Source organism: Notamacropus eugenii, chromosome 1 (genome assembly GCF_028372415.1).
Source record: "Notamacropus eugenii isolate mMacEug1 chromosome 1, mMacEug1.pri_v2, whole genome shotgun sequence".
Lineage (NCBI taxonomy): Eukaryota > Metazoa > Chordata > Mammalia > Diprotodontia > Macropodidae > Notamacropus > Notamacropus eugenii.
Genome location: NC_092872.1, coordinates 104,295,427 through 104,313,618, shown reverse-complemented (window position 1 = coordinate 104,313,618; position 18,192 = coordinate 104,295,427). Strand labels below are relative to the sequence as shown.

At 38.8% G+C, this 18,192-nt stretch overlaps 1 protein-coding gene across 1 annotated transcript in view; it reads left to right on the top strand.

The window, feature by feature from the left end:
- Positions 1-18,192, top strand: part of TRPM3 (transient receptor potential cation channel subfamily M member 3) — a 457,883-nt gene that overhangs the window by 217,249 nt on the left and 222,442 nt on the right. The window contains exon 8 of the mRNA XM_072611419.1: positions 11,074-11,197. Within this exon, the coding sequence (XP_072467520.1) occupies positions 11,074-11,197 (124 nt within the window). The remainder of the gene's footprint in view (positions 1-11,073; positions 11,198-18,192) is intronic.

Here is an 18,192-nt window from a genome sequence, read left to right as displayed (position 1 = left end):
TTTACCTAGTGTCACACAGCTGGAAAAGTGTCTGAGGCTAGATTTGAACTCAGGTCTTCCTGATTCCAGGACCAGCACTGTGCCAGTTAGCTGCCTCCTACGTATCTGATGATTTTGCAAATATATGAAGGACACAGTGAAATGGGAAGGAATTTGAGCAGGGAAGCCATTGAAGTAGCTGAGGTGAAAGGTGATAAAGCCTGAGCTAAGAAAATAATTGTGTGAATAAAAAGAGTCAGATGTGAGAGATGTGGTAGAGATAGGAATGGCAAGATGGCAACTGACTGGCTATGTAGGGATGAGGGAGACTTAGTTGTAGAGGACAAGTCACTTGCCTCACTGGCTCAGTTTTCTCATCTGCAAAATGAAGGAACTGGACTATTTAATTTCTATAGTCCCTTCTAGTTTGACTTTGCAAATAGTTCAATGGCAAAAATAAAAGTTCGTGCTATCCCTATTTCCTTAGCTTCTTTCACCTCATTTCTTTCTCACTAATGTGAATTTGGAGTTAGAGGTCCTGAGTTTTATGACTGTGTAACCTTAGGCAAGTCTCTTTACTTCTCTCATGTGTTGAATGAGGGAGTTGGAAGAGATGACCTCTGTGGTCCCTTCAAGTTCCAACTCTATGAAAATATAAAAACTATAGCCTCAGTTTTCTCATTTGTAAAATGAGGGATTTAGGCTGGATGTCCTCTGAAGTTCCTTCCCCCTCAATCCATTAGAATACAAAAACTCTGAGTCTGAAATTCCTCATCTACAAAATGAAGTGATTAGACTAGATGACCTCTAGGGTCCCTTCCAACTCCAAACCTGTGATCCTATCAGACTAGAAGCCTACTTTCTCCCCATTCTTCTAAGTAAAAGCAACGTCTTCCTGCAGCAAATTCACTTAGATTTGTCCAGGAGTTGTAGCCTTTCATAAGGAAAAAAAGACACAAATGAGAGAGACAAGGTAAATGTGATTTCTCTTTTGCCTGCTTCCTCATTCTCATTAGACCTGTCCTCATTTCATGTCATCTTGGACATGTGGATTTCTTTCTGTGACCAGACTAGGAAAGACATGCAGAGACTGTATGATAATACTCTGGTTTCAATCTCCACTCACGAGGCCTAGGGACATAACTGGTAGGAGGAATCTGTTGGCTCTCATCCTCCTAATACACTGTGTTTTTTGGAGCACCATCATTCATTTGGCCTTGGCAGTCCTGTTAAGACTCTTCACCCTGCAGTTACCATTTGTTACTCATTGATGCAGCCGAGTGCCCTCCTGTTTCACTCATATTTCAACCAACAAATGTGGAGATGTGGATGGCACAGTTCTCTCAAAGAAGTACATAAATCAAAAACATTTTGAGAAAGAGTTCATGCTTTAATAGATGTACCACCAATTATAAATGGCTTGGCCATTTCAATGAAAGTAAGATATGTTGGGATTGGAAGCTCAATTCCGTGTGGACGGTCTCGGGCGGGTAAAAGTGGGACTTCTAAATCTTAGAGTCTTACGAGGCCCTCCATGAACAGCGGGGGTTCGAGAAGGTCAGACTGAGCTAGCTCGGCTAGCTCGGGTATTTCCACCTCTCCCCGGGAGATACGTGATGGGTGGAGTCTCCCCGCCCTCGAGATGGTCCCGGATCTGGGCACACCTAGTTACCTAACAGCACGGTATTGAGATGCAAACTGTGCGGCTGAAGGTTAAGTAGGATTGAGGAAGCCAGAAAGCTCTCTCTTAGCACGTGTGGAGCCAAAGAGAAAAGTAGGGCTCCGCTTCTTTTCTTTCCTCTCTCCCCTCCCCCTCTCTCCCCGCTTGTACTTCTATTTCCAAGCCCTTAAGATCCTAGCCTCCTTAGGAAATCTCCCCCTCTTCCTCCTAAGGAAGACCCCCCTGCACTTGTAACCGAAACCCTGTAATAAAGCTCAACCCCTGTTCGACTCTGGAACGTCCTTTCTCTCATACGTTTATCCGGTTTGGCCAACCGAAGACCTGGGACAGGTAAGAAAGACTCGGGTAGCCCAATACAGGCCTCTAGGCCTGGCAAAGATATGTTTTGTACATAAGAACTTTCATGTTATCAGTCCATCAGTGAGCATGATATTAAATGCCAGACATTAGGGATACAGATAAAATGAATAAAATGACCCCACTTATCAAAAAGCTCACATATAACAATATAATATTGTATACATACATATATATGTAATATATAACATTATATAACATAAAATACATAAATATAACATAATATATTAAAGTGATCTCAAGAAGCAGAATGATGTAGTGGAGAAAGAGGAGAATTCATGTCCCAACTCAGATACATAGTGGCTATGTGATAATCTCTGAGTTAATCACTTAATCTCTCAACAATCTAGGCATTCTCTAAGACTACAAATTGAAAAGAAGGTTCCAACCTGCATTAGTAAGGAGTTTTTTCATCTGGAAATTCTTTGTATTACCTACAGAAGTGAAGTCCCAAGTCCATTCCTGATCCCCTGTTAAAATAATAATATTGTTGTTCAGTTGTCCTACTCTTCATGACCCCATTTGAAGTTTCTTTGCATAAATACTAGAGTAGTTTGCCATTTCCTTCTCCAGCTCCTTTTACAGATGAGGAAACTGAAGCAAACAGGGTCAAGGGACTTATTCAGGGTCACACAGCTAATAAGTATCTAAGGCCAAATTTGAACTGAGCTCTTCCTAACTACAAGCTTCATACTCTTATCTGTTTAGTTGCCCCAAATAATACTATACTGTAATACAATATAAAAAGTTTAATGATATTTGGAAACATATAATTTAATATACATTTATGGGAGTATGTGTATGTTTATGTGCTTGTAAAGAGACAAAGATATCTATATAAGGTATAAACAGATATTTATAGAAGCATATTTATATTACAGATATATTCCTATTCACATACATATATATGTATATGTAAATATATGCATATATATATACATTGTTGAGGAAAAAATCATTTACTCAGTAGTCCTCAGTTTCCTCTTCTTTTAAAATGAGGTTATTGGTTTCCATAGTCTTTTCTAGTTCTGCATAGCTTCATAAATAGTTTTGAAGAATCAGTACAAGAATGACCTTCAGCCTATACAAGTTTGTACTGTCCCTGTCCTGAGAGCAAGATAGAAATGATCTGGATATCCATGTAGGTTGTGTTCCATACAAGGAAAGGGAAGTAAATATATAGAAAAGAATTATTGTTGATTGGTGTTTATCATTGAGTTTAACCCTTGATAGAGCTGACAAAAACAAGGGTTTGGTTGAACTGAATAAATGACTCACTCGTGGCCCAGTGGGAAGACCGTGCTAGTCTCTGGACCTCTCATGGTGCCCTTACACAACAAGCTCAACCTGCTCAGCTGGAAATCCGAAGTACAGTGATGAAGCTGTATGATCAACACTAGGATCACCATCAGTCTGTACTAGTAAAGGTACACCTGTGGCATCTTGAAGGAGTCCTCTAACTGGCCTTTGAAAACCCTCATCTCAAAGAGTCACATGCTGCTCGTATAATTAAGATGTTATAGAGCCTCCCTCTGAAAACAATGAGTAACTTTGGGAGATGGGAATGGAAGGAGAACGTAGAAGCAGGGAGGAAAGGAAAGGGAATAAGCATTTATATAGCACTTAGTGCCAGGCCTTTTGCCAAGTGCTAATTACAAATATCTCATTTGATTATCACAATAACCAGTAGGCACTATTATTATCCCCACTTTACAGTTGAGGAAACTGAGGCAGATAAACATTAAGTGACTTGCCCAGGGTCACACAACTAGTTAGTGTCTGAGGCCAGAATGAATTCGTGTCTTCCTCAATCAAGGCCCAACATTGTCACTGTTGAATTAGATTTTCTTTGAGGTCTCTGCTGGATCTACTTTTTTGTCATTCTCAGAATTAAGCAGGAAGACAAAGGAAAATAAATTTTGAGATAGTAAAAATTAAAAAAAAATCTACATGCAGAAATGGATACTCTAACTTGATAATCAGAAATATTTCATGTATTTCAATATGAGTACAAAATCTCTACAGTCATTCACATTCAAGATTTGAATTAGGACACATCTATATTATATAACTTCTTGACAATCTGCTTGATGTGGTATTTGTTGGCCTTGATATCCACAATGTAAAACAGGGTGGTGTCTTGAGTCTATTTCATAGCAGACCAAGGAAAACTTGACAGCATAATGCTCAAGTTATTTATTCTAGGGGTATTTTCGCAAGAGCCCTTGGGCTATCTGAACTGGAAGTGTCTTAGTAGGTCACCTGGAAGATGAGAGGCATTAAGATTTCCTTCTTTTTGTGTCTTTGCTCTCCCTTCAACACAGCCTTTTTGGCCTTCAAAGCCCATCATGTGACTTCTGTCTTGGAAGGGTCAGCTGTTTCACTTTCTGTTCCTTCTTGGGGGGAAAGACCTGTCATCCTATTTCATAATTAGAGACAAAGCTTAAAATACAACTGCTCCAGGGAGAACTTAACGTGAATTGAATTCCCATAATAGTGTAAATTACTTTTGTCAGAACGTTTTCCTGAGAGCTCTAAAAACCTAAGAAAAGAGTGTAGCTATCTCTAGGGGAAAGGGACATGTTGCTGAAGTTGTATAGAAAGGGCCAAGGAGGGAACAGTAAAGGATTTGGGGGTAGGGAGACAAGGCAAACACCCTTCTAAATCTGGACTTCTTAACCTTTTTTTGTGTTATGGCCCCTTTGACATGCTGATGAAGACTAGACCCCTTCTCAAAATAATTTATTAATCATAAGACTCATAGGATTACACAGTAATAGTTATTTTTGAAAATGAACTTATATAACTTATATAAAAAAACTTTGTAAACAATTTTGCCAAGGATCTGCCTGAAAAATACTTTTGTTCTTCATTTAAACAACTTCAGGCACTATCATAATAACCTATCACCAAAAGGTTCTTATTAGACATAAGCATTGTGAGTTTCAAAAAAAAAAAACCATTAAAAAAAAGTTTCCCTAGCCCAGCTGGCACATTGGCATGTTCAGCTCCAACAGAGATCCCAGCTGAAATCAGAATCCAAATGGAAAATCCCCATGCTAGCTTTCATTTAGAAATCCTCATAGCTGGAAGGGTAAAATGGTTTTCTGTCAACCCATGGACAGACTGGATTTGAAATCAAATCTCAGAGGTGAAAAACTGTTGCTTCAAAAACAGCACATTTTTTCCACTCAACAAGTTTGCTTTTCCCTCCACTGTGTCATTCTCAAAATCTATGTTTTTTCCCCAAATTTATTAATTTACTTGTTTTCAGTTTTCAACAATCACTTCCATAAGTTCCAAATTTTCTCCCCCTCCCTCTCTAAGGCAGCATGCAATTTTATATGGATTCTACACATGCATTCCTATTAAACACATTTTCACCTTAGTCATGTTGCATGGAGGAATTAAAATGAATGGGAGAAACCATGAGAAAAACCGAAACATAACAAAGGAGAAAATAATCTGCTTCATTCTGCTTTCCAGTTCCATAGTTCTTTCTCTGGAAGTGGATGACATTTTGCTTCATGAGTCTTTTAGAAATGTTTTAGTTCCTTGCATTGCTGTGAAGGGCTAAGTCTATCAGAAACAGTCCTCGAACAATGTGGCTGTTACTATGTATAATATTGTCCTGACTCTGCTCACTTCAACATTAGTTCATATAAGTCTTAACATGTTTTTCTGAAGTTTGCTTGTTTCTCATTTCTCATAGAACAATAGTATTCCATTACATTCATATACCACAAATTGTTCGCTACCCCCCAGCTGATGGGAGTCCCCTCAATTTCCACCACAAAGAGAGCTACTATAAATATTTTTGTACATGTGGAACCTTTTCCCATTTTTATGATCTCTGTGGGATACAGCCCAAGAAGTGGTATTGCTGAGTCAAAAGGTATGCACATTTTTATAGCCCCTTGGGCATAGTTCCAAATTGCTCTCCAGTATGGTTGGATCAGCTCATAGCTCCACCAACAATGAATTAATGTTCCAAATTTCCCACATCTTCTCGAACATTTATCATTTTCCTGTTTTGTCATGTTAGCCAATCTGATAGGTGTGACATGGTACTTCAGAGTTGTTTTGATTTGCATCTCTCTAATCAATAGTAACTTAGAACTTTTTTTCATATGACTATAGAGAGTTTTAATTTCTTCCTCTGAAAACTGCCTGTTTATATCCTTTGACCAACTGTGAAATGGAGAATGACTTGTATTCTTTACATGCACGCACACACACACATGTAATTTATTTATTTTTCAAATCTCAACATTCACTTCCACAAGAATTTGAATACAAAATTTTCTCTCCATTTCTTTCCAACCCCTACGCCAGGACAGCATGGACCCCATCCACCCCTTCCTCCAGTCTGTCCTCCCTTCTTCTATCCCCCTTCCCCTCTCTTTTCCTGTAGGGCAAAATAGATTTCTATGATCAATTGCTGTAAATCTTAATTTCCAGTTGCATGCTATAATAATTTTTAACATTCACTCTTAAAGTTTTGAGTTCCATATTCTCTCTCCCCCTCCCCACCCATCCTCATTGAGAAAACAAGCAATTCAATATAGGTCATACATGTGTAATGATGCAAAGCACTTCCATAATAGTTATGTTGTGAAAGACTAACCACATTTCCCTCTGTCCTATCTTACCCTCGATTTATTCCATTCTCTCCCTTAACCTGTCTTCCCACAATAGTGTTCCCTTCTGATTATCCCTTTTCCCAATTTGCTGTCTCTTCTATCATCTTTCTTCTCCTATCCCCTTCCTTCTTGCCTTCCTGCAGGGTAAAATAGATTTCCATATCCAACTGAGTGTGTATTATCCCTTCTTAAGCCAAATCCCATGAGAGTAAGGCTCAATTATTTCCTTTCATCTCCCCCTTCTTCCCTCCATTGTAAAAGTTCTTTCTTCTCTCTTTTGTGTGAGATAATTTTCTACATTCTACCTCTCCCTTTCTCTTACACCTAGTATATTCCTTTCAACAGTAAATTTGATTTTTTTTAGGTATTCTTCCTTCATATTCAGCTCACCCTATGCCCTCTGTACATGTATATACACACATACAACCATGAACATATATACATATATATACCCACACATATATAATGTACACATACATGCATACCCATACACACCTACATATAGATTGCCTCTACCTTAATACTGAAAAAGGTCTCATGAGCTACATAACATCTTTCCATGTAGGAATGTAAACAGTTCAACTTTAATGAGTTCCGTAGTCTTCTCTTTCCTGTTTACCTTTTCATGTTTCTCTTGATTCTTGTATTTGAAAGTCAAATTTTCTATTCAGTACTGGTCTTTTCAACAAGAATGCTTGGAATTTCTCTATTTCATGGAAATTCCATGTTTTCCCCTGAAGTATTATACTCAGTTTTGCTAAGTAGGTGATTCTTGGTTTTAATCCTATGTCTTTTGACTTCCGGAATATCCTATTCCAAGCCCTTCAATCCCTTAGTGTAAAAGCTGCTAAATCCTGTGCTATCCTGATTGCATTTTCATGATACTTGAATTGCTTCTTTCTCACTGCTTGTAATATTTTCTCCTTGACCTGGGAACTCTGGAATCTAGCTACAAAATTCCTAGGAGTTTTTCTTTTGGGATCTGTTTCAGGAGGTGATCAGTGAATTCTTTCCATTTCTATTTCACTCTCTGGTTCTAGAATATCAGGGCAGTTTTCCTTGATAATTTCATGAAAGATGATATCTAGGCTCTTTTTTGATCATGATTTTCAGGTAGCCCAATAATTTTTAAATTATCTCTCCTGGATCTATTTTCCTGGTCATTTGTTTTTCCAATGAGACATTTCACATCATCTTCTATTTTTTCATTCTTTTGTTTCTGTTTTATAATTTCTTGATTTCTCATAAAGTCATTAGCTTCCATGTGCTCCATTCTAATTTTTAAAGAACTGTTTCCTTCCGTAAGCTTTTGAAAGTCCTTTTCCCTTTGACTAATTCTACTTTGGAAAGCATTTTTCTCCTTGGCTTTTTGAATCTCTTTTGCCATTTGGGTTAGTCTATTTTTAAAGGTGTTACTTTCTTAAGCTTTCTTTGGGTCTCCTTTAGCAAGCTGTTCACTTGTTTTTCATGATTTTCTTGCATTGCTCTCATTTCTCTCCCCAATTTTTCCTCCATCTCTCTTACTTGATTTTCAAATTCCTTTTTGAACTCTTCAATGGCCTGAGGCCATAGTATATTTTTTTGGAGGTTTTGGATGTCTTGACTTTGATGCCTTCCTCTGATGGTATGCTTTGTTTTCCTCATCCCAAAGGATCAAAGAAAATACCTTTTCACTAAGAAAGTAACCTTCTGTAGTTTTATATTTTTCCCCTTTTTTGGGCATTTTCCCAGTCAGTTACTTGACTTTTGAGTCCTTTGTCAAGTGGAGGGTATACAACCCTAGACTTCAGAGGTTTTGTACTGTTCTCTGAGATATCTCTAGGGACCTGTAAGTTCTCAGTTCCTCCAAGGTGGCACAATCAAGGGAGAGGAGTTCTGGTCTGTGAGCAACCACAAACACTCTTTTTTGCCCTGGAACTGTGAGTAGAGTTCCCTCTCCACAGCCACTGCCAGCTCTACCATGCCAGTGCTAGTGCTCCTCCTCACTCCAGGACCACCACTCAGGGCTGAGATCCAGATCAACCCCTTGATTCCCCCAGGGTCTATAGGCTGAAGGTTCCAAAAATGGATGCTGCTGCTGCAATGACTGGGGCAGGGGCTAGGGCCATACCATGCCCCCCTCTCACCTAGGTGAAAGAGCTTTGTTACTGAAGCTGTCTTTGGCATTTGTGGATTGAGAAATCTGGGAACCCCAGCTGCTACCCATGATTCCATACCCTGAAGCCTGCTTCAGTCCTTTCTATGTAGTGCCCCGTGGCCAAGGCTGGGATGCACCCTGCTCTGGAGACCCATGTGATAGACCTTTCCTGTCAGCCTTCCAGGCTATCTTGGGTGGGAAATCTGTTTCACTCTGTCATTTTGTGCCTTCTGCTGCTCTGAATGCTTTAGAGTCATTTTTTACAGTTATTTTATGGGTTATAATGGCTTGTATTCTTGTAAATTTGACTCAGTTCTCTGTATATTTTAGAAATGAGACCTTTATCACAAATACTAGTTATAGAAATTCTTTTCCAGTTTTATGCTTCCCTCGTAATCTTGGTTGCATTGGCTTTGTGCAAAAACTTTTCAATTTGATGTAATCAAAATCATCCATTTTGCATTTCATAATGTTCTCTCTCTCTCTCATTTGGTAGTAAATTCCTTCATTCTCCACAAATCTGATAAATAAACTTTTTCTTGTTCCCCTAGTTTATTTATAGTATCAGCCTTTATACCTAGATTGTATATTCATTTGGACTTTATTCTGGTACTTGGTGTCAGACATTGATCTATGCCCAATTTCTACCATACTATTTTCCAGTTTTTCCAGCAGTTTTTGTCAGACAATGAGTTCTTATCCCAGAAGCTGGGGTTCTTGGATTTATCAAACAGTAGATTTCTGTAAGTCATTGACTACTCTGTCTTGTATACCTAAACTATTCTACTGATCTACTCCTCTATTTGTTAGCTAGTACCAAGTATGATGATTGCTACTTTATATTACAATTTAAGATCTGGTATGGCTAAGCCACCTTCCCAAGCATTTCTTTTTATTAATTCCCTTGATATTCTGGACTTTTTTGTTCTTCTAGATGAATTTTGATATTATTTTTTCTAGCTATATAATTTAATTTTCGGTAGTTTGGTATGGCACTGAATAAGTAAATTAATTAGGTAGAATTGTCATTTTTATTATATTAGCTTGGCCTATTCACAAGCAACTGATGTTTTTCCAGTTATTTAGATCTGACTTTATGCATGTGAAAAGTGTTTTGTCATTGTGTTCATATAGTCTCTGGGTTTGTTTTGGCAGGTAGACTCCCAAATACTTCATAATGTCTATAGTAACTTTAAATGGGATTTTTCTTTCTGTCTCTTGCTGTTGGGCTTTGTTAGTAATATACAGAAATACAGATGACTTATGTGGATTTATTTTGTATCCTGCAACTTTGCTAAAGTTGTTTTTTATTTCAAGTAGTTTTTACTTGATTCTCTGGGATTCTCTAAGTATTTCATCATATCATCTGCAAAGAGTGAGAACTTAGTTTCTTCTTTACCTATTCTAATTCCTTCTCTTTCTTTTTCTTTTCATACTGCTAAAGCTAACATTTCTAGTACCATATTGAATAACAGTGTGTAACAAGGACCCTGGCATACACAGGAGGGCCTGCTGTAACAGGTTCTTAGATCTACTTTTTTAAAAAGAAAGCAATTTTTGAGGGATCAACAATCATTTTAATCAAACACATATACCATTCGCTAAGTTCAAGGGAAAAAGTCAGCACTTGAACTTCAGACAAAATGTAGAGAAATAAAGAGCAACTGACAGGGCTTCCAGATGTCTGACCATAAGCAATACATACATCACAGACCAACAGACAGATCCAGCTCTCTGATCATACACACATAGTTACGGGAGAGAGAAGCACCAACCTCTGGGTTTTCAAAGCCAGGGAACTCCTTAGCGGCTGCAATGAGTAAGCCCAAAGTAAAACCTCAACTCAGAGTATTTGTACACTTTTCAGAACCAAAGGGCATCACAATCCTTGAGAACCAGTGCCTCATTAAAAATGCACAAAAGGTGCGGGCCTTCCAACAAAACAAATCTCCCCTAATCAAACTTCCCTTAATGGGCAGGCCCATTAATGGGTGGATAAGATCTTTAGCTCTCATAATTATACAGTAGTGATAATAGGCATCCTTGTTTCACTCCTCTCTTATCGGAAATGCATCTAGCTTATTCCCATTACATATAATGCTTGCTGATGGTTTTAGGTAGATATTACTTATTATTTTGAGGAAGGTTCCATATTCCAAATCTATTTTTCACCTTTCTATAGCCCTTGAAAAAAGCAGATAATCTTTTAATTCTTTATTCATGGCCATAGGTTTAATGTTGTATATATGTTTTAATGAAGTTTCTTTTTTTTTCAGCCTCATTAATGAATCTTTGAGGGACCAGTTGCTAGTTACCATCCAAAAAACATTCACTTATACTCGAACTCAAGCTCAGCATCTTTTCATAATCCTCATGGAGTGCATGAAGAAGAAGGAATTGGTAAGTGAATAGAACTCTGGTCCAGATTCTAACAGGTATGGGATAAGTTGCACTTTCTGTCAATGGTAACCTGGCGATATAGTGTACTTTCTCCCTCTGGCAGACCTTCAGAAGTCCACATGATATGACTTACTGTCCATGCTCCATCTCAGGGCCTTCAGTGGCCACTTTCAAGACTCATAACTGAGACTTCTGTCTCATGGGGACTATTTTCCCTTACAGTCATTCCCATTCTTTCAGGGAGTTGAAGAACGTGGTCTGGATTTTTTGTAGAATATGCTACCTCTTTGTCCAGATAACTGTACTGCTGAGGTATGCTTTTGCACCAAGCAAACCTTCCCATTGAATTTGCCCCAGGGGAAAGAATTCCTGCTTATGACTTTGGTTCTGAATATATAAAGAGGCTTCCTCTCTCACTCTGCCTTATACGGTGATTTCTTTTTCTCAGTCAATCAATCCACAAACGTTCATTAAAGTTTATTATGTGCCAAGCACTTTGCTAAGCTCTGAGTATACAAATGAAAAGCCAAAACAGTCTGCTATCAAGAAGTTCACATTCTAATGGGGGAGATAGCCTGCTCATAAATAGGTTCATACAGAGGAGACAGATACTCAACACAGACTGTCTCTGGGGCCAGGGAAATCCTCCCACAGAAAGTTTGAGATGTATCTTAAGGGGAGAGAGGAATTTTCAGAGGCAGAGATAAAGGAGGGAGAGCATTCCAGTCTTGGGGACAAGTAGTACAAAGGTGTGAAGACAGAAAAAGGAACACTATAGGCAGAGGTATACAAAACACCTAACATACTTTCAAGTTTTATTGAAGTATTAACACATTCTTTATCACTTTCTTAAATCTAGGCAATCACAAAACAATAAATCAAGTCTTGATTTTTAGTATTTGCCATTTCCAAAGTTGCTGTTCAGTTGTTTCAGTCATGTCCAACTCCACATGATCCCATTTCATGGGTTTTCTTGGCAAAGATATTGGAGTGGTTTGCTATTTCCTTCTTTAATTCATTTTACAAGTAGGAAACTGAAGCAAACAGGGTTAAGTGACTTGTCCAGGGTCACATATCTCGGAAGTATCTAAGGTCAAATTTGAACTCAGGTCTTGTCCCAGCACTCTATCCACAGTACCACCTAGCTGCCCAAGGTATAAATACTCACACTGAAATTTTAATAATCAACAAACCAGTCAGAGCTTGTTCCTGCACACCTCTAGGTAAATATGGTGGGATCATACATTACATGGAGAAACACGTAACATCAGAAAGGCAGAAAGAGTCCAGGTTGTAAAAATCTTTAAAGGCCAAACAAAGTAGTTTATATTTGATCTTAGAGATAATAGGGAGTCACTGGAGATTACTGAGTAGGGGATGTCATGGTCAGACCTATGTTTTAGAAAAATGACTTTGGTAGCTGTGTGGAAGATGAATGGAAATAGGGAGAGACTTGAGTCAGGGAGATCAATAGAAGGCCATTGAAATAACTGAGGCAAGAGAATATGAAAGCCTGAAAAAATGTGGTGAAGTATGTAAGGAGAGGAGATATATTAGATGGAAATCACAAGATTTGGCAACTGAGTAGATAAAAGCTTATAAGGTCAAGATGACTCTGAGGTAATGAATCTGAGTGATTAGAAAGATAGGGCTGCCCTTAACAGTAATAGAGCTCAGAATCAGCAAGAAAAATGTGATATGAAAACCCAAAAAAGAAAGAGTATTCAGAAGGAGAATGTACTCAAGTGTCAACTGCTAGAGAGAGGTTAAAATGAAGACCTTGACAGCAGAGAGTATCTTTTGCCTTTTTTTTTATATCCACAGAGGTTAGCATGATGCCTGGTCCATAGGCATTTAATGGATGCTTTTTGATTGACTGCCTGAGAAAAGGTCATTAAATGTGGCAAGTAAGAGATTATTTGTAACTTTGGAGAAGGCAGTTTCAACTGAGTGATGAGGTCAAAATCTAAATTGCAGAGTATTTAGAAGAAAGAGAATGAAAAGAGAGATAGTGGAGACATCAAGTGTAGATGGCTTTCTCATATCATTTAATCATAAAAGAAAGGGGAGGGAGGAATATAGAACAGGAGGCAGAAGGGATGGTTAGAGCAAATGAGGGTGATTTTTAAGGATGGCCATCACCTGAGCATGTTTGTAGGGATCAGGGGAGAAGCCAAATGATAGGGAGAAAATGAAGATAAGATAGAGAGAGCAAGGATAACATTGAAGGCAATATGCTGACAGTGAATGGGCTCAAAGTTTCACATAGCGGGGTTGAACTCAGCAAAGAAAAGACCACATTATTATTGGGGATTGAAGTAAGGTGAGAGAGTGAGTGGTGATGTCAGGGGGTATAAAATGGAGAAAAGAGAAGAAGAAAGTCTTGGTGAATGACCCCATTTTTTTTGATGAACCTAGAAGTGAAATCCTCACTTATGAGAGTAGGAGGAAGGGATTCCATGGGAGGTTTAGGGATTCCATGGGAGGTTTAGGAATAAAAAGTAAGATTTAGTACAGCCATTGTAGGGATTGGATACTTAGCCAATTAGAGAGAAGTAAAATAATTGCCTTGCAGTGAAGGCCTGTTTGAGATGAGATAACATAAATTTGCAGGTTGCCTATTTAGTACAGTTTCATGATTTCCTCTCATTTTAATCAGCATCATACATTAAGAGCAAAGGAGGAAGATGGTAGCATTCATATGGACTTGGAGCTTGGAAAAATGTGATAAGCAGTTGGACAAAGGGACAAGATATTTGAGAGCAGAGGATGCTGTAGAGCTGAACTGGTTCTCCAAGGAGCTGAATTCAAGAAGGGAAGAAAACGTACCCAGAGCAAGAATGATGGCTTGGGAAGCTACTGAGAGATGGATATATTATTGTTCACAGTAAAGGTGAAGCAAAGAAGCCAGGATCATAGAGAGTATGGAATGGCGGAAAAATAAAATAAAGGAATTTGCAAGTTGATGTATATGGAAGTCAAATACATAATGGTAATGTTGTTACCATTCTTGTGTGTAACTGAGGTTGAACAGGAGAGATCATGGGAGCTGAGGTGATTGGAGAAATAAAAAATAAGAGTATTGAGGGTGTCAGATGTATATTGAAAGCTTGCATGAGGACAGGAGTTGGAATTAAAATGAAGACTGTGAACTAGGCACCAAACTCACTGAGGAAGGAAAAAGAATGATGTGACAGTCAGTAGTTAACAGCCACCAGAATCTGAAATTGGGTAATAAAATTTGGATGGTGTGAATTTTGAAAGAGAAGTTGCTGAGTGATAGTGGTAGAGAGAATCTGGAAGTAGCAACAGGGAACATCTACTACTTTCTCACAGTGACTGATAAGCAGAGACGTGAAAAAAATGTATACTGGAAGACTGGCCAGAGATTCAGAGTTATCTGGAAGGAGCCAGGTCTCAGTGAGTGCTAAAAGATGGAGGGTCTGAAAAAGAAGTTTAAGATGAGGGGAATCTATTTAATTATGGAGCAGGCATTCATAGTGCTTCTTAAAGTGTGGGTCATAACTCCATATGGAGCCAAGAAAATTTTGCAACAGTGAAAGGTTTCTGAACACACTACTACCAAAAGTTAATTCAAAATCAAATGCATAATGAATCTGGCAGATCTTGGACATGTAGCATCACACAACTTCGCTGTAGTTCTCAACACAAAGCATATGCATTTTGCACTTCCCATGCCCTCAGGCCGTGCAATGCCAACTAATGCTGCCAAAACCAAATTTCAAGTGGAAAAGGTTTAAGAAGTACTATTCTAGAGGATACAAAAGAAAGGAGGAGGGAGATCTAAAGTGGGATATTGAGGACTTAGGACTGAGGTGGATGGGAATGAAGGAGTGGAAAGTTGAGGCTAGAAGGGAAGATCTGCTCCTGGCAGTGGAGGGTCAGTATTACTGGAATAAGAAGAGTGGGTGAGAGAATGTTATTTTATGAGGAATGAATCTAGGTAGGAAACAAGTGGATGGGGATAGGTGCACTGTGGAAGGCAGTTGACTAGGGGGTTCAAAGTTGTCCCTGAAGGTCCTAGAAGGCAATGTTGAGTTTATGCCCCATGATCAGCATGAGCAGCAGGATATACATGTCCAGGAGTCCAAACACAAGGCAAGAGGGGACATGATCCAGGACAATTTCTTTGTGACAAGCATGAGAGGGATCTGATTTGGTACTGGTAGGAGAGAAAGAGAGCCTATCAAAGTAACCAGCAAGCTTGGTAGCACAAGCAAGGTCCAGCTTGGCACTATTGTGAATGTTGCCACATCTGTGTGTTTTGCCAGTTGAGCTCATAATCTCCTTGATGCATAGCTAGTTCCTTCCATTTTCCTTTGAACTTGCTGTGATGTTGCTTGTTCAGTCTTTTTCATCAAATATTTGTAGCACTGCTTAAAGAATTATGACTCTGCTGAAGTTGTCATCCAGACATATCAACTAGAATAAAACAAATAAATTCAAGTCTCAAAATAGGTGCCCTTCCCTACTAGACATGCTTCAGTTAACCTGATTTTAGCTTTGGGATTTCACTTTGCTTCCCAATGGTGAATCATTTATGTCCAGTATCAAATGTCCTCAGTGACAGGAAAAACCACAGCATTGAAATGAAGTAGGAAAATTGGTGTTCAAGAAGGTCTGGAGACTTCCGTTAGCAGTGTTCATGTTGTCATATGGCTGATGATGAAGCAGTGTTTATACCCCCTTCTAGACGCTGCACCATTGCTATAGAATGGTTAGCTTTGGGTAGAGGAAAGGTGATCATGCTTCCTCTGTATCCTACTTTATCCAGAAAGATCCAGAAAGGGAGACAGATGCAGTGAATATAGTTCTAAGAATTCAGTCCACTGTTCATCAGACACTGAGATCTGCTATGTCACCGCAGGGATGTAAGGCTATATTCAACTGCAAATAATCTGCAGCTAAGAATGCTCATTCTGGCCAGAGAATGGGAAAAGGAACAAATCAAACCTAATTTCTTCTATCTTAGGGAGTTTAAGACGGACCAAAGCCCAGTGCAGAGATCCTGGGATTACTAATGTTGGACATGGTTTCTCCCTCAGTCGGACTCTAAGACTAGACCAGTTTAGAACCAAATCCAGGGATTTGGCTTAATTCAATAAACCTTTATTAAGCACCTATTGTGTTCAGAATAATTGTGATAGGTGTTGGGGAAGTTGTACTCTTTAAATGTGACATGGTTTCTGCCCTCATAAAGTTTACCATTGGACAAAACCATTCTGGTGAAGGAATTATATGTTCCATTCACATTTGACTGATTCAGAAAGATCAAGAAAAAATTAGAAACATCAGGATACCTCAAATGTGTCTGAAAGTTACTTCTGTTATGCAAGATCCCCTCCTCAGAAATCACAAAAAGCATAAAGCCTTAAGAAGATTTGTGCTTTTGTAGCTTATTTCTTTTGAGCCTTACAACAGCTCCGAGAAGCAGGAAGTGTAAATATGACTGGCACCATTTTACAGATGAGGAAACTAAGTCTCAGAGAGGTTAAATGATTTGTCCATGGCCACACGGCTGGTAAGTATCATGGGCAAAATCTGAACCCACTTTTTCTTTTCCTTTATGTTGGCCTAATGAAACACTTTAGCAGTTTTCCATCTAGGGATGAAAAGGTTGGAAGAAGAGTAAAAATGAAGAAATACTAGCCGTAAGTGCATATGGGAAACAGACTAACAGTTTATAACATTCCTATACAAAAGTTCTATCTGGGCCTGGCCCTCAATATCATGACTGCACTTGCTCTATGAAGGTTGCTCTAAGTCTCCATTCTCCCTGAGATTGCCCTGGGAATTCTTCTGTTATTCAGTGATTGGCCGTGTTTCATCTTCCATATTACTCTGCCTGAAAAGGCTGATAAAATTATGAGCTTGTAATATCATGCCTCACACCAACAGCATCGATTTTCTTCTTGCTGGATGCTAATGATTTTCCAATGCCAGAACCAATAACTGGTGATAAGTCTAACAGAAAATATAAGTTTCTCAGTGCCCCTACAAATATGCTCCAAAGCCTGTTAGAATTAAAATTGAGTAGCCCCAGTTAGCGGCTATAAGGCCAAACAAGGTTACATTTCTGTGGAAATGGTTTGTGACTATTTCCATTTAGAGTCTGGCTTGGAATTGTCCCCTGGAGAGGTTGTTTTAAATGACAGATTGTTTACCGCAGAAAATTTAATCAAATCATAATTCTGTTCTAAGGAAATCCAGTTTCAGTGTACATTTTAAATGGCTTTTGTCCTCATATCTTTGTGGATAATGGAAATTCAGGAAATTCATGGAAACTAGGATGACCACAGAATTGATGGGAGATTTTCTTACAATGCAAAAAAAGAACAACCCAGTCTGGATAGAAGAGTTAAAAAAAAATGATCTCACAGTTGTCAGGGCTAGCTAAAAGATGATTCCTGGGCCCTCCTATTCCAGACTTCTTGTCCTAGTATATCAATTTAAAGGCAGCATGTCACAGTGGAGACAGTGTGAAATTTGGAACCATCAGGACCCGAGTTCAAAGTTTGCCTCTGGTATGTATTAGCTGTGTATCTATCAGAAAGTCACCTAATCTCTAAGCCTGTTTACTCATGTTAGGTCAGCTTTGTTGCATCAGCCCTGGAATCAGGAGGGCCCAAGTTCAAATCTGGCCTCAGACATTCATTAGCTGTGCGACCCTGGGCAAACCCTGTTGGCTTCAGTTTCCTCATCTATAAAATGAGCCGGAGAAGGAAATGGCAAATTTTGCCAGGAAAACCCCAAATGGGGTCACAGAGAGTCAGACATGACTGAAATGACTGAACCACAACACTCATGTTAAAAAATGAGGATAGCAGCACCTGAGAGAATATCCCTGATACAGTTGCAAGGCTCAAATGAAGTCATGTATATAAAAATTCTCAAGTTCTAAATGAATATCAATTATGTTAGCTTGCATGGCATCAGGACAACATCAGTGAGGTATTTTGGGGTCATTTGGGTGT